This window comes from Thunnus thynnus, chromosome 16, assembly GCF_963924715.1.
Source record: "Thunnus thynnus chromosome 16, fThuThy2.1, whole genome shotgun sequence".
Taxonomy (NCBI): domain Eukaryota; kingdom Metazoa; phylum Chordata; class Actinopteri; order Scombriformes; family Scombridae; genus Thunnus; species Thunnus thynnus.
Window position 1 is genome coordinate 8487308 of NC_089532.1, and position 12581 is coordinate 8499888.

Below are 12581 nucleotides of genomic sequence, written 5' to 3' on the forward strand. Positions count from 1 at the left end.
AAAAAATTATAAGAAACAATATTTATTTTAAGGTACAATTCATTCCAGCAGTTATTCTCTTTTTAAACATGTGAATATTAGATAATAAAAAACAATTAATGCTTGAAGGCTTCATTCATTCATTGATTTTATTGAAACATTCCTTCACATATAAAACTTGAACCACATTATTCAGTGCAGCCTGCATAAAAATCACATAAAAGTTGAAGGCTTTAAAAAAAAGTACTATAGTGCAAGAAAACAGTCATATATTGAAACATATTTCATCACGTTTTCACATCTGAGGTCACATTTGTCACTGTAGGTGAATGCAAATACGGCTACAGAAGGCTCTCTCAACCTTTTCTGGACCTAAAAATGACTTTTAGGCCCCAAAAGTTTAGACTCCAACTGAGCAAGAACACAAGACCTTAATCATAAAAGTTACCCAATACAAAAAATGTGATTATTCTTCATTCCCTGTATGAGTATTTCAAAAAGACCATCCTTTTAAAAGTAAAATACACACAGTATGAGGGTCATTTACATACAGTACAATGCACATAGTCTTTTTTTTCCTATCCTCAAAATTCCATTTCAGGAGACATAACTCAGATTTAATTCATGGATTGTGTTCAGTGATTCAAACATATATAACTGGTTCGCTTTGTAACGTCCGCAGCTCCGTCTGTTCCTCTTCAACTGATCTGGTTTCCCTCTAAGTGGCACCTGTCAGCCTCAGCGTCCAGGCCCACTGGCAAGGCATCTGGCTGAAGGGCAGCTGGGGCAGGAGAACCCGCAGCCCGCTGGGCTTTACAGGCTCCCACTGCAGAGACCCGAGACCAAGAAGCACCACCTTTTTTTTTTTTTTTTTAAGAAGAAAAGCACGAACAGGGTTGACATGTTGACACAGAGGGAGAACCACTCAAGAAATGAGTCAACTTCATTTGCTAAGATGGAGTGTTATTGGAAATTTGAGCAGTGTTGGACCAGTTTTTCAATATATTGAGCCTTTAATTAAATAACATCCAGTCATTTCTTTCTCTGCAGATGTGATGGAGGTTCCTCTCTGACTGCAGCTACATTAAAACAGTCTGTAAAACCAGCAAGAAGGTTTAATGCTTTTAGGTCTGAAACAATTGGTAAATTACTTGATTTGTCGATTGCCAAAAATCAATTAAATATTTAAATCATTTTTAAACAATTACTTTTTGGTTACAGCCTCTTCAGTGTGAGGATTTGCAGCTGTTTCTTTGTTTTATATCATAGTAATCTGAATATTTTGGGGATTTTAGACTGTTGGTCTGACAATAGAAGATATTTGAGGACGTCACACTGGACTCTGGGAAACTCTGATAAGCAGGTTTCACAATATTCTGACATTTCATAGACTAAACTATTAAATAAATAATGAGAAAATAAATGCTAGATGAATCGATAATGAAAATAATTGTTATTTGCAGCCTTATGTGCTATTTTAATTCCTTAATTAAACAGGTGCCATGAAGACCTGAAGCTTCTCCACCAGCATACATGTATACTGAGTTACTCAGCACTTGGCAGCTGCTAACTCAGCAGGGAGAATGTAATTATCATGGTTAAGTTTAGAGTTTTACTGTCCTAAAACATGTGGTACATGTTGAGAAAACTGCAATATAATTTTGAATATATCCACAAACAATATATGCTATTAGGGACTTAAATCAAACCCTAATATTTACTGCTTACCAGTAAGTGACACCTTTATAGTTAATTGGACAGAGTTCTGCCAACACTGAGGTTGTTTCAATCTAAACAACATATTGAAAGTAGATGCAAACATGCAGGAAGTGATAAGTTCTTTATGGAAAAGCCTCCAGTAAACATCATGTATTAAGTGAAGTGATGTGTTACTGAAATACAGATACTGATATTGAAGAGTTATCAAATTATATATCAACTGATAGCATTTTTTTTTACATTAACACAAAGGGAGGTTATAGGTGAAAAATAAATGTGTCAGTGCTCTCTGGTGGACAAATTATGTAATAAACTCTTAAACATCTTAACACCCTTAAACATTACTGATATATCTGTAAGAAGCAAACAGCCCGACCGTTTTATTGATCATCTTACCTGAGTCTGTCCTTGTGTAACCACAGGTTCTCTCAGAATCACAGATCCATTATTGGGCCACTCAAGTAAAATGGCAAAGACGTGGTTGTCCTGTGGTTTGGAAGTGTACCTGTCGAAGAAGAGACCCATTTAGGAATTTTCAAATATACATTGAAATTATACACTGAGATATAGGCTTATAAAAGAAGCATAAAAAAATAATTAACAACATCTTTTGTTAAAATACATAATAAAGCAACATTTTGGCAAAATAAATTGTGAAAAAACAACCAATGAAATCCCTGAGTTATCACTAAACATAAAAAATCTAATCTATGAGAGAGTATTTGGAGTAAAATATATATATATATATAATTTATACTCTATATTTTCTTACAAAACAAAGCTACAAGCTGCTAATGGAAACTAGTGCAATTATTTTGGCACAATGCATCCAAAGTGTTAGTCACTATAAATTAAATATAATACACAAACACACCAGATGTGGGGAGTGACGCTGTCATTCTGAGCCCGCCATGCGGTGGTGTTGTAGATGGCCTCGCCGTTGACCTTCAGCCACTGACCCACCTGCCTCAGACGCTCCTCAAAGATCGGAGCGATCCTTCCGTCGTGCGTGGGACCGATGTTCATCAGCAGGTTTCCCCCACATGACACCGTCTCCACTAACGTCTGAAACACATCAGAGATAAAGAGGATGTGCAGTTGTTGAACGTCAATACATCATTACTGCGTCCATTTTGACACATTAGCATCATTACTGTAAACAAACAAAAACCATTACAGTGAAGACATCTATCATCCTCGAGTCTATACCGTGCTGTAACTTTAGAGCGATATTTATTGAAATGCACTGTAATGATTCACTGCACAAAGATATTTTTACAGCTGAAGCAGATTGTTCTTTCAGAGCAAATAGGGCTCAAACTTGCAGAGTAGAGCTGAAATGAGAAGTCGATGGCCAACAATTTAGATAACTGATTAATTGTTTAAGCAGAAATGTCACAAATTAATTTGTTCCTGCTTCTAAAATGTAAATATTTGCTGGTTTTCTTCTTCTTTCATGATAGTAAACAAAATATCTTTGAGCTTCGGACTGTTAACTTGAGCTCTGGGAAATTTTTATGGGTATTTTCCACCATTTTCTGACATTTCATAAACCAAATGATTCATCTTTTAATGGAGAAAATAAAACGCAGATTAACTGAGAATGAAAGTAATACTGAGTTATAGCCTCATTTCAGAGATTGTTGCAAAAACAGACAGAGACATGAGTATAATTTCAGTGGGAAAAGTAGTTTTTACATGTTTATGCTCAAACAAATAGTAAGAGAGTTTATGGGAAATGTGGTCTCAATGTTTCAGAAACACTACAACTAACATACCAATGGTAAGAGTTAAGACATATGTTGCACCTTTGTTGTATGGAAATTACTGACTTTCATTTTTTAACACACTAGACTTGAGTTGCAACGATTAGTCAATTAAACAATTAGTCAATCATCAGAAAATTACTCACCAACGATTTCGATAATCACTTAATTGTTTTGAGTCTTTAGATACTGTCAAAACTCTCTGATTCCAGCTTCTGAAATGTAAGTATTTTCTGGTTTCTTTAGTCCTATATGACAGTAAACTGAATATTTTTAGGTTGTGGACTGTTGCTCAGGACAAAAGAAGACTTTTGAGGACGTCATCTTGGGCTTTGGGAGAAGGTGATCAACATTTTTTACCATTTTATAGACCAAACAACTAAATCGACAGATTAATCGACAATGAAAATATTGGTTAGTTACAACCCTTCACTAGACCCAAGATGGTAAAAATATTTACACAAGATTATTATTGATGGGATTTGACTGGTTTTACTGGAAGAAATGTGGTTGTAAAGTCACAGTGAGCAAAATCTTTTAAATAAAACAAAGACTAGATCATTCTTACAGTTTTCAGTCTATATAAGCCATTTAATCATGTCTAATGATCCTATTTTAGTTGGATTGGTTGACAGATACATCACCAGATTAAACAGTTTACAGGTTAATGAGATTTTAAACTCTCACCGCTACAAGCTGCTCTATGGTGAGGTAGTCACTGAGAGGAGCGTTGCGTCTGTAACCCCAGGACTTTGTGTCGATGGTCATGCAGTTTTCCCACTTGTGTTTGAGCAGGTGTCCTGGCTGGTAGCGATCAGCGCAGGTGTAGTATCCGCCGTGGGTGCAGATGGAGCCGTAACCCCACCGATCGTTTGTCACCACTGTGTCTCGTACTGGACTGTGAAAGAAAAAAACAAGTGGATATCACGCTGACTGATAAAATGATGCATCTAATGTAGCAGAAACATAAATATAATCCATTACCTGTCGTTATAGAGCCAGGCTAAGAAACCAGTGCTGTTCCAGTACTTGTCAGGCGCGTCTCCATCCCCGTCAGACCACAGCACGTCTGGTCTGTACTTGACGATGAGCTCGTAAAGCTCAGGCAGAGTTTTGCTGGTAGGAAAGAAGTTGGTAGAGAAGAGGTTGGCAGCGTCTTGTTCAAAGAGCGGATTAAACCACTCGAACAGGGAGTGATACAATCCTAAACGCAGGTCGCTGTTAGCGCGGAGGGCAGTCGCCACTTCATCCACCAGATCTCTCTTGGGTCCAACATCCACTGCGTTCCAGTTCCAGGAGCTTTTTGAGCCCCATAGTGTGAAACCTGAGAGACAGAATACAGATCCTGAGAGGCTGAAAGGTTTCAGGATGGTAGAAACACTCAAAAGATGTGTAATTATGTCAGTTTTTAGCACAGAATCTTACTGTAAATACTGTACTTTATATGTACTGTACCTTCATGGTGTTTCGTAGTCAGGACGATGTACTTTGCTCCTGATGAGGCAAAGATGTCGGTCCACTCTTTGGCATCAAAGAACTCAGCGGTAAACTGCGGTGCAAAGTCTTGATACTTGAAGCCTGGAGGATAATTCTTCTGCATGAAGTCGACATACGGCTTTAGTTTTTGCTTCTGCCAGTACCACCTAGAACAGAAAATACATGCAGAAAGACAATAAGATGAAGGCGGGACAAGTAAATGTATATTCACTGTATGTCAAACAAGAATTCCAGTTTACATTCATTAGTGTTTTAGTTAAAGTTAAAAATGTTGATAAAAGTCAAAGAGAAAGTTGAGCCTTAGGTTTTGGTAAATATACAATAATCCATTGAGTGATCATGATGACAAATTGCTGTGATTAAACAAAAATAAAGCCGCTTTATCGGATGTTCAAAGTTCAGTCTTGACATTGGAAAAATCACACCATAAAGTCCATTTAGTAGCTGTTCTGGAGCTTTCTATCATATGATATGATGTTCTATGATATGATGTGACTTTGCCCTGTTGTCATCAAGTTATAGATTTTTTTTCCTGAGCACATTAAGGACCTCTCATCTGGGGTTTAAAGTTCATTCTTGACCTTTGAAAAGTATCTGAGAAAACAAACTAGCTGTACTAGCTGTTCTGATCTGAGCTTTTGATCATATCATATGATCTTCATCAGTGGATAATCAGATTTGAACCCCACATGGACAAGACGTGGCAGTAAGGTGCTAAGAAGCAGAGGAAATATGAGCATCTACTAATCCTTGACAGCTGGGCGACTCTGATACTGATCACATGACTTGATGACTTGAGCTACTAAACTGACCTTGTGATGAGATTGTTTTCTCAACCCTTTTTTTTTTTTTTTTACCATTTAATTAAATTAATCTCAGCACTCCTTGCACTCTTCACTCCTTTGCACTATTTGTATCCTGTTCACAGTTCACAGTTCATTTCACCTGTATATAATCATTCCTTGTGTATATTTCTTTTCTTTCATTTTTTGGCTGTTTCTCTAAATGGTCACCTAACACAGACTATTTGTGACTTGATCATAGAAGGTAATTAATTAATATTCACTATAAATCTATGGATCACCTGATTCATTTATTGCCTGCCTATGGTTGCCATGGATACCAGCAGCAGGGCTCATCTTGCTCAAACTCCGAACTTTCCCAGGACTCGTTTGTAAAATTATGTCATGGATATTTTGTTGTTATTTTTTTGTTAGAAATTGGGCTCAAATCTCACCAGAACCACTCGCTGCCGAAGCTCGGGACGGAGAAGACCCCCCAATGTATGAAGATACCGAACTTGGCCTGATCGAACCACTCCGGCAGCGGTCTGGAGTCGATCGATTCCCACGTCGGTTCGTATTGTGCTCTGCCGGTGCTGATCAACAGCATCGACAAAAGCAAAGAAACGACCGTTAAAGCTCCCATTTCAAGCGGAAATCATCCACCCAGTGTTGCAAAATGATCCGAAAGACGGGCTGGGTGTCACATGATGATGATGATAGAGCGAAAGTTAAAAACATAGAACAAGGAAGAGGAATTTTACGTAAGGTAACGCTGATAAAACATCTTCAACTACTATGTGTACTCCTCTTGGAGCACTGGGGATGTTTGTTTTTATCGTCCGTTGTTTCACCGAGGAGGTTCGACCAATCAGATTGAAGAGAACGCCGCTCACCCGGGCTACGCTGCGTTCTACATCTCGCGCTCCGACGTGTACGCATGCGCAGTTCGCCTCTCTTTCAGGAACTGGTTCATGTGTTGTTTTTGTGTCACACATGCAAGGCTACGTTGACTGTCACTGTCATATCTCTGCGGGAGATTTTGACAAGGTATGAATGAACTTTTAAGAATACTAATGAAGTGTTTTATCTCTTATAAACGTCTGACGTGTTACTTTTTCCTCTTTTCATTGTCAGGACATTGAAGAGGTGATTGAGAATTCAAAGAAGGTGAGCCGTCTCAACTCAGAAACATTTATCCAGAATAGTTTTTATATTGTGTGCGATTAATTAATTTGCTTTTCTTCCCAGGCTGGATTGTTGGCACTACTAGCTGTGGCAGAACATGCTGGAGAATTTGACAAAATCATTGAATTGTCACAGAGGTAACTATAAACAAAGCAGTGGTGCAGAGTAACTAAGTACATTTACTGTACTTAAGTTCAATTCTGAGGTACTTGTACTTTACATGAGTATTTCCATTTGATGCTACTTCATACTTCCACTACATTTCAGAGGGAAATATTGTATTTTCTACTCCACAACATTTATTTGACGGCATTAGTTACTTTCCAGATGGATATTTGACACAATAGATAATATAACAAGCTTTTAAAATACAACACATTGTTAAAGATTAAACCAGTGGTTTCCAACCTTTTTGGCTTTTGACGTCTTACAAAAAGCAGTGTGTAGTCAGGTCACATGTCAGATGTCTATGAGTTGTTAACGGCTCCACCAAATGGTGATTATTCCCTCTAAACTTCTCACATGGTTTCATTTCATTTCAAATGATCCAATATTTCACCAAAAATCAAAGATTAGAGAAAAAAGTCTAAAAACTGAAAACAGATTTGTTTATCAGAGCCCGTCAGATTTATCTGGTGACCCTTTAGAGGGGCCCGACCCCAAGGTTGGGAACCACTGGACTAAACCTGCTAACTGTATATAGAGTGGTTCAAGTTAGCTCCACCTCCAGCAGCTACAACAGTAACATGCTGCTCTAACACTGATGCAGAGGGACCAAACCACTACTTTTACTGCAATACTTTAACTATTTTAAGCTGCTAATACTTATGTAGTTGTTTTCATTCAGGACTTTTACTTGTAATGGAGTATTTTTACATTGCTGTACTGGTACTTTTACTGAAGTAAAGGATCTGAATACTTCTTCAACCACTGTAACAAAGTATATTATGAAATAATTAAAATTTACTGTGTTCTATATGTGTTTTTATTAGGTTCCCAGGTTTTATTTTCCCCTGTTTAGGAGTACACCCTGTTCAAGAAGTTTCTCCAGACCAACAGAGAGGCGCTACTCTCCAGGTAAGGATGCACCAATTTATTTAAAGGTTCGGTTCACCTAAATAACAAAACACATACTTTCTAACTTACCTGTAGTGGAATATAGCTGTGCAGGTAGTTTTGGTTATTATTGTAGGTTTTTAGATATCTGGTTCTGAAATTTCTGTTACAACCCCAATAAAATGGAGGTGGTCCAGGTCAGTGCTTGGCTGCACCTGTCTTTTCTGATTCATATTGTTCATGTATATTTGCATTTTATTTACTGTATATACTGTCATTCTGCCTCTCTAAATATATATGCCATCAACTGGACGTTTAACCATCCTGTTCTGTTGCTTTTCCTGAGATTTCGGAGGAGTTTTACTTTCTGAATTAGCAAACTAAGGATGGAAGGTGTCAATTGTTAAACAGATTGTAAAAGATTTTGGGGTAAATGTGTGATTTTGGGCTATGTGAAATAAAACTAAAATGACTTTACTTGAGCAGAATTGTGTTTGTAGCAACATTGCTTTCCAGAGACAATGTGCTCATTACTCTGGATGATCCACAAAACACACACCTGTGTAGGGACTAAAGTAGTGTCAATAAAAACTGTTACTAGTAAAGTGGATTATCCAGAGTAACAGAGACATTGTTTCTAGAAAAAACATGTCAATGCTGATTACTTTTAATGTAATTTTTCATTGCTATGAGCACTGTAAACACAATTGTACTCACCTCCATTGTGTTGAATAGACAGATATTTAGAAACTTGGCCAAATAAAAGCACATATATCTGTATGGTCTCTAAAAGTAACCAAGAAAATACATTTTGTTGTTGTTGTTGTTATTTGGCCTTACAAAAATAACAGTAATCGTTTCTGCTGTTGTTATGTTAAGGCAGAGGAATAAAGGATGTTTTTTCTGTCTTTTGTGTAGGATCTAGATGCTGCTCTACCTATCATAGAGAAATACAAAGATCACCTCGTGGCTATTGGGGAGGTAAAAATTCAGTATTTCTTATGTGATTTGATTAAAAATCATTGTTTTCTTTTGCTTTCAGTGTAATTCCAGTTAATTCCTTGTCCTTCCCATCTGTCCGTACAGGTCGGCTTGGATTTTACACCCAGATATGTGAACAATGAGGGCGATAAAGACAGTCAAAGGCAGGTTCTCATTCGTCAGTCACAGATAGCCAAGGAACTGGATCTCCCTCTGTGAGTCATACAGTACTGCTGTAGATTACATGAACTCAGATGGTAATAAATGTATTAAAGAAGTCCACTAACATTAAGTAGAAAATATATACATGTGTTGACATGTATAAAGCATGATTGTGTTTCCAAGTGAATCTCCATATTTGCAATGTTTTTACAATATTTTTAATCACAAACATGAAGCCTCGGCTAACAGACTTTCATTTAATATTTTTGTGTGTATGTTTTATTTATTTTTTTTAGAAATGTTCATTCACGGTCAGCAGGAAGACCCACCATCCACCTCCTGAAGGAACAAGGTATACAGCTTAGTTTACATTCTTTACATAAATTGTTGGTAAAACTTTACTTAAAGTATTTAGAATCTAAAAGCAGCATACAAACATTTAATAAATGGTTTATAAAGCACTATAATGTTAGCAGATATAAATGTTTATTAATGCATTTGTCAACAACTCTAACTCATCTTGTGTGTAATAATATCAAATATATCTTCATAGAAGTTATAATTGTTGACAAATATTGTACTGTCCATTAATAAACACCTAATAATGTCCTTATATCTGCATACATCTACATTATAATGAGTTATAAATGATTTATTTAATGTTTATATACTGCTTATAAATGCTAGTGTTCTGAGATTGTACTTGGATATTAGAGAAGTGAAGTGCAGTCCCTCTGAAATGTCACTAGGTGTCGAAAAAGCCCTGCTTCATGCTTTTGATGGGAAACCCTCTGTTGCCATGGAGGGAGTGAAGGCTGGATATTTCTTTTCTATCCCTCCGTCCATAATACGGAGTGAACAGGTAAACAGCAGATCACCTGATTGTTTGAAATTTAAACTGTATCACAACCCCCACATGTTTGAATTTGTGATATTCTTGCACATAAAAACCAAACAAAACTTGATTTTACTGGCATAGTTGCAAATAGTTTGAATATCTTTGTGGTGAAAGAGCACTGACATGTTGACTCTGTTCTCATTGGTTGGCATTACCACATTAAATGTTAATGATTGATGTTGGTTTATTTGTGTATTTACCACCAAGAAGCAGAAACTCGTGAAACAGTTGCCATTAGAAAACATCTGTCTGGAAACTGATGCTCCTGCTCTTGGTCCAGAAAAGCAGGTAAAGTTGTTTTTTCCCCTCAGATTCCAATAAAAGTGCTGTAATTTAAACGCAGGATATTTGTAACTAATTAAAACAGTTCACGGCTACAAAACTCTGTCTTTTTTTTCTTCCTTGAAGCAGTATTTAATGTTGTGACCTTTTTGTGATCTGTAAATTTCACTCTCTGTATTGTACTTTCCCACACATCCTAAACACTGGTATCTTTAACATACTTATAGTTTTATTTACCCACTCATCTCATATCCTTCTTGTTCTGTGTCCTGAAATGCAGGTGAGAAATGAGCCAAAAAACATCAGCGTCTCTGCCGAGTACATCAGTAAGATCAAAGGAGTGTCTCTGGAGAAGGTGATGGAGGTGACGACACAGAACGCTCTCAGACTCTTCCCGAAGTTAAAGGCAGCCATCCGACCCTGACGCACCCTAGAACGTTGACTTCATCGATCAAGAATTATCTTTAAGTAAATGCCCACGACTCTCTGTTACCATGGTGATCTTTTAGATTAAGTTAAAGTTCCCTTCCAGACTGTTTTATGGCATATAAAATACTCTCTTTTTGAAAAATGTGTGTCTGACATGTTTTTTTTCCCACAAAAAAAGCTATAAATATGCAATTATTCCTCATTTCAAAGACTTCTCAACAATGGAGGTCTCCTACTTCATTGAAAAGTCAAGTTTCCACATCACACTTGTTGCATACTGGACCACGATTGGCTACCAAACTAATGATGTCATGAATCACACTCGTAGGTACAGTACACGTGTTAAACTCAGATTTAAGGTGAGCTCAGAGAAACTCAGACATCCAATTGTAGGAACAAGAAGAAAAACACATTCTTAAGTGGAGCCGTCTTAAATGTGTAAGTCTTATTGAACCAAGATGAACTGACATGTAAATAAATTAAAAATATATTTAAAAAAAAAACAGTATAATTGTACTTGACTGCAGAGAGATGTTTACTGTATTCATCTCCATTGATTATATTCTTAAATAAAGGAAGATGAGATCATTTAACACACAGTTTGTATTTTTTTCATGCTCATGATGCATCTGAAACATCCAACATTTCATAAACACCTTGTCACATAACAGATGCAGCAGCTTACTGACATCAGTCATGGTCACACATACTGTAACTCATTGAAACATTCATCAAATGTTTTCATCTTCACGTCCACCAGCAGCTGTTCTCATCAGAGCAGCAGCAGCATCACAAGTGAGTCACTTCTATTTATTTATTTATTTCAATGATGTTGCTCTTTATCCAGAATTAAAAGGTGATTCATCACTCACTTAACATCAGCTGCAGTGGCCAAACTTTAATGGCCCTGGGATCAGTGTCACTTCACAGTTGTATGAGGTATTGCTGCCTTCAAGTGCTCCTCATAAGCTCCGACTTTTGACTTCTAGAGTTAGATTAAAGTATTTATTAAGTGTTTTAGTGGTCCCCCTGCCTTTAGAAACTGTTACAACATTGTGTCATTGTGTCAGTAGAAAGTTTTATTACCACATGAACATTTAAATAGTATCTCTGAGGCTTTTCCAACCTTACAAGGGGTAAAGATAGTGAACACATGCTCCCCTAATAATTACTGGCAACTATGGTCTTAAAATACCCGTATAAGCTTTCAAGAACTCCAGTGGTGTAAAGTCACCAAGTAGAAGGAGCAGTAATACATGACGAACTTAGTAATTATTTTTAGGAACTTTTTAATCCAGTTATTTAATAATAAAATTCAATACGTTTGAATTTTGAAAGTCAACTTTTTAAGCTACTTTGATTGTGTTTCAATCAACCACATGAGCTTTTTTACTTGTTGCCAAATAAATTCAAACAATCTAAAGTGTATAGTTTTTAAAGAGTTTAACATACAAATTTTAAACTGTTAAACTGTTTTTTTGAGATCAACATTATGTTAGTTTTTCACACTGTTCACACAGAACACACAAGTATACAGCATATTTACACAAGTGACTGACATATAAATATAAAATGAGGAGAAAATTCTGTAAATCAAAGAAAGGAAAAGCTGTTAACAGTTGTACAATAAAGATAAACAATTTGGTCTTTGTTTTACAGTAAGTAGTGTTTTGTAGTTATTTATACATGACTTTTAACTTTAAAATTAATTTATACTTCATAACTTGAAATAACATTTGAGTACATTACAATTAACTTTACTAAATTTACTATATTTAATGTTTTGTTCATTATCAATGTTGTCAAAGTACTGCTTACTTTTACTTTTGTTACACACAGCTT

The 12581-nt window shown here is 36.4% G+C and overlaps 2 protein-coding genes across 4 annotated transcripts; one reads left to right on the top strand and one right to left on the bottom strand.

The window, feature by feature from the left end:
• Positions 1–110: 110 nt before the first annotated feature.
• On the bottom strand, positions 111–6572 carry fuca2 (alpha-L-fucosidase 2). Of its 2 annotated transcripts, none has more exons than XM_067615341.1 (7): positions 6199–6572; positions 4920–5107; positions 4449–4788; positions 4152–4362; positions 2573–2763; positions 2095–2203; positions 111–835 (listed from the first exon to the last, which is right to left on the bottom strand). In XM_067615341.1, exons 1-7 carry the CDS (start codon positions 6387–6389, stop codon positions 698–700), a joined length of 1368 nt encoding a protein of 455 aa, XP_067471442.1. In that variant the 5' UTR covers positions 6390–6572; the 3' UTR covers positions 111–697. The 2 variants fall into 2 exon arrangements, with proteins under 2 accessions (XP_067471442.1, XP_067471444.1); XM_067615343.1 differs by lacking the exon at positions 6199–6572 and adding an exon at positions 5543–5561.
• LOC137200475 (TatD DNase domain containing 3-like) lies at positions 6512–11332 on the top strand. 2 transcript variants are annotated; one of them, XM_067615344.1, is made up of 10 exons: positions 6512–6793; positions 6881–6913; positions 6995–7068; positions 7924–8008; positions 8906–8968; positions 9074–9183; positions 9427–9482; positions 9880–9992; positions 10236–10316; positions 10591–11332. In XM_067615344.1, exons 1-10 carry the CDS (start codon positions 6542–6544, stop codon positions 10732–10734), a joined length of 1011 nt encoding a protein of 336 aa, XP_067471445.1. In that variant the 5' UTR covers positions 6512–6541; the 3' UTR covers positions 10735–11332. The 2 variants fall into 2 exon arrangements, with proteins under 2 accessions (XP_067471445.1, XP_067471446.1); XM_067615345.1 differs by having other exon boundaries at positions 6513–6793; positions 10239–10316.
• The last annotated feature ends 1249 nt before the right edge of the window (positions 11333–12581 follow it).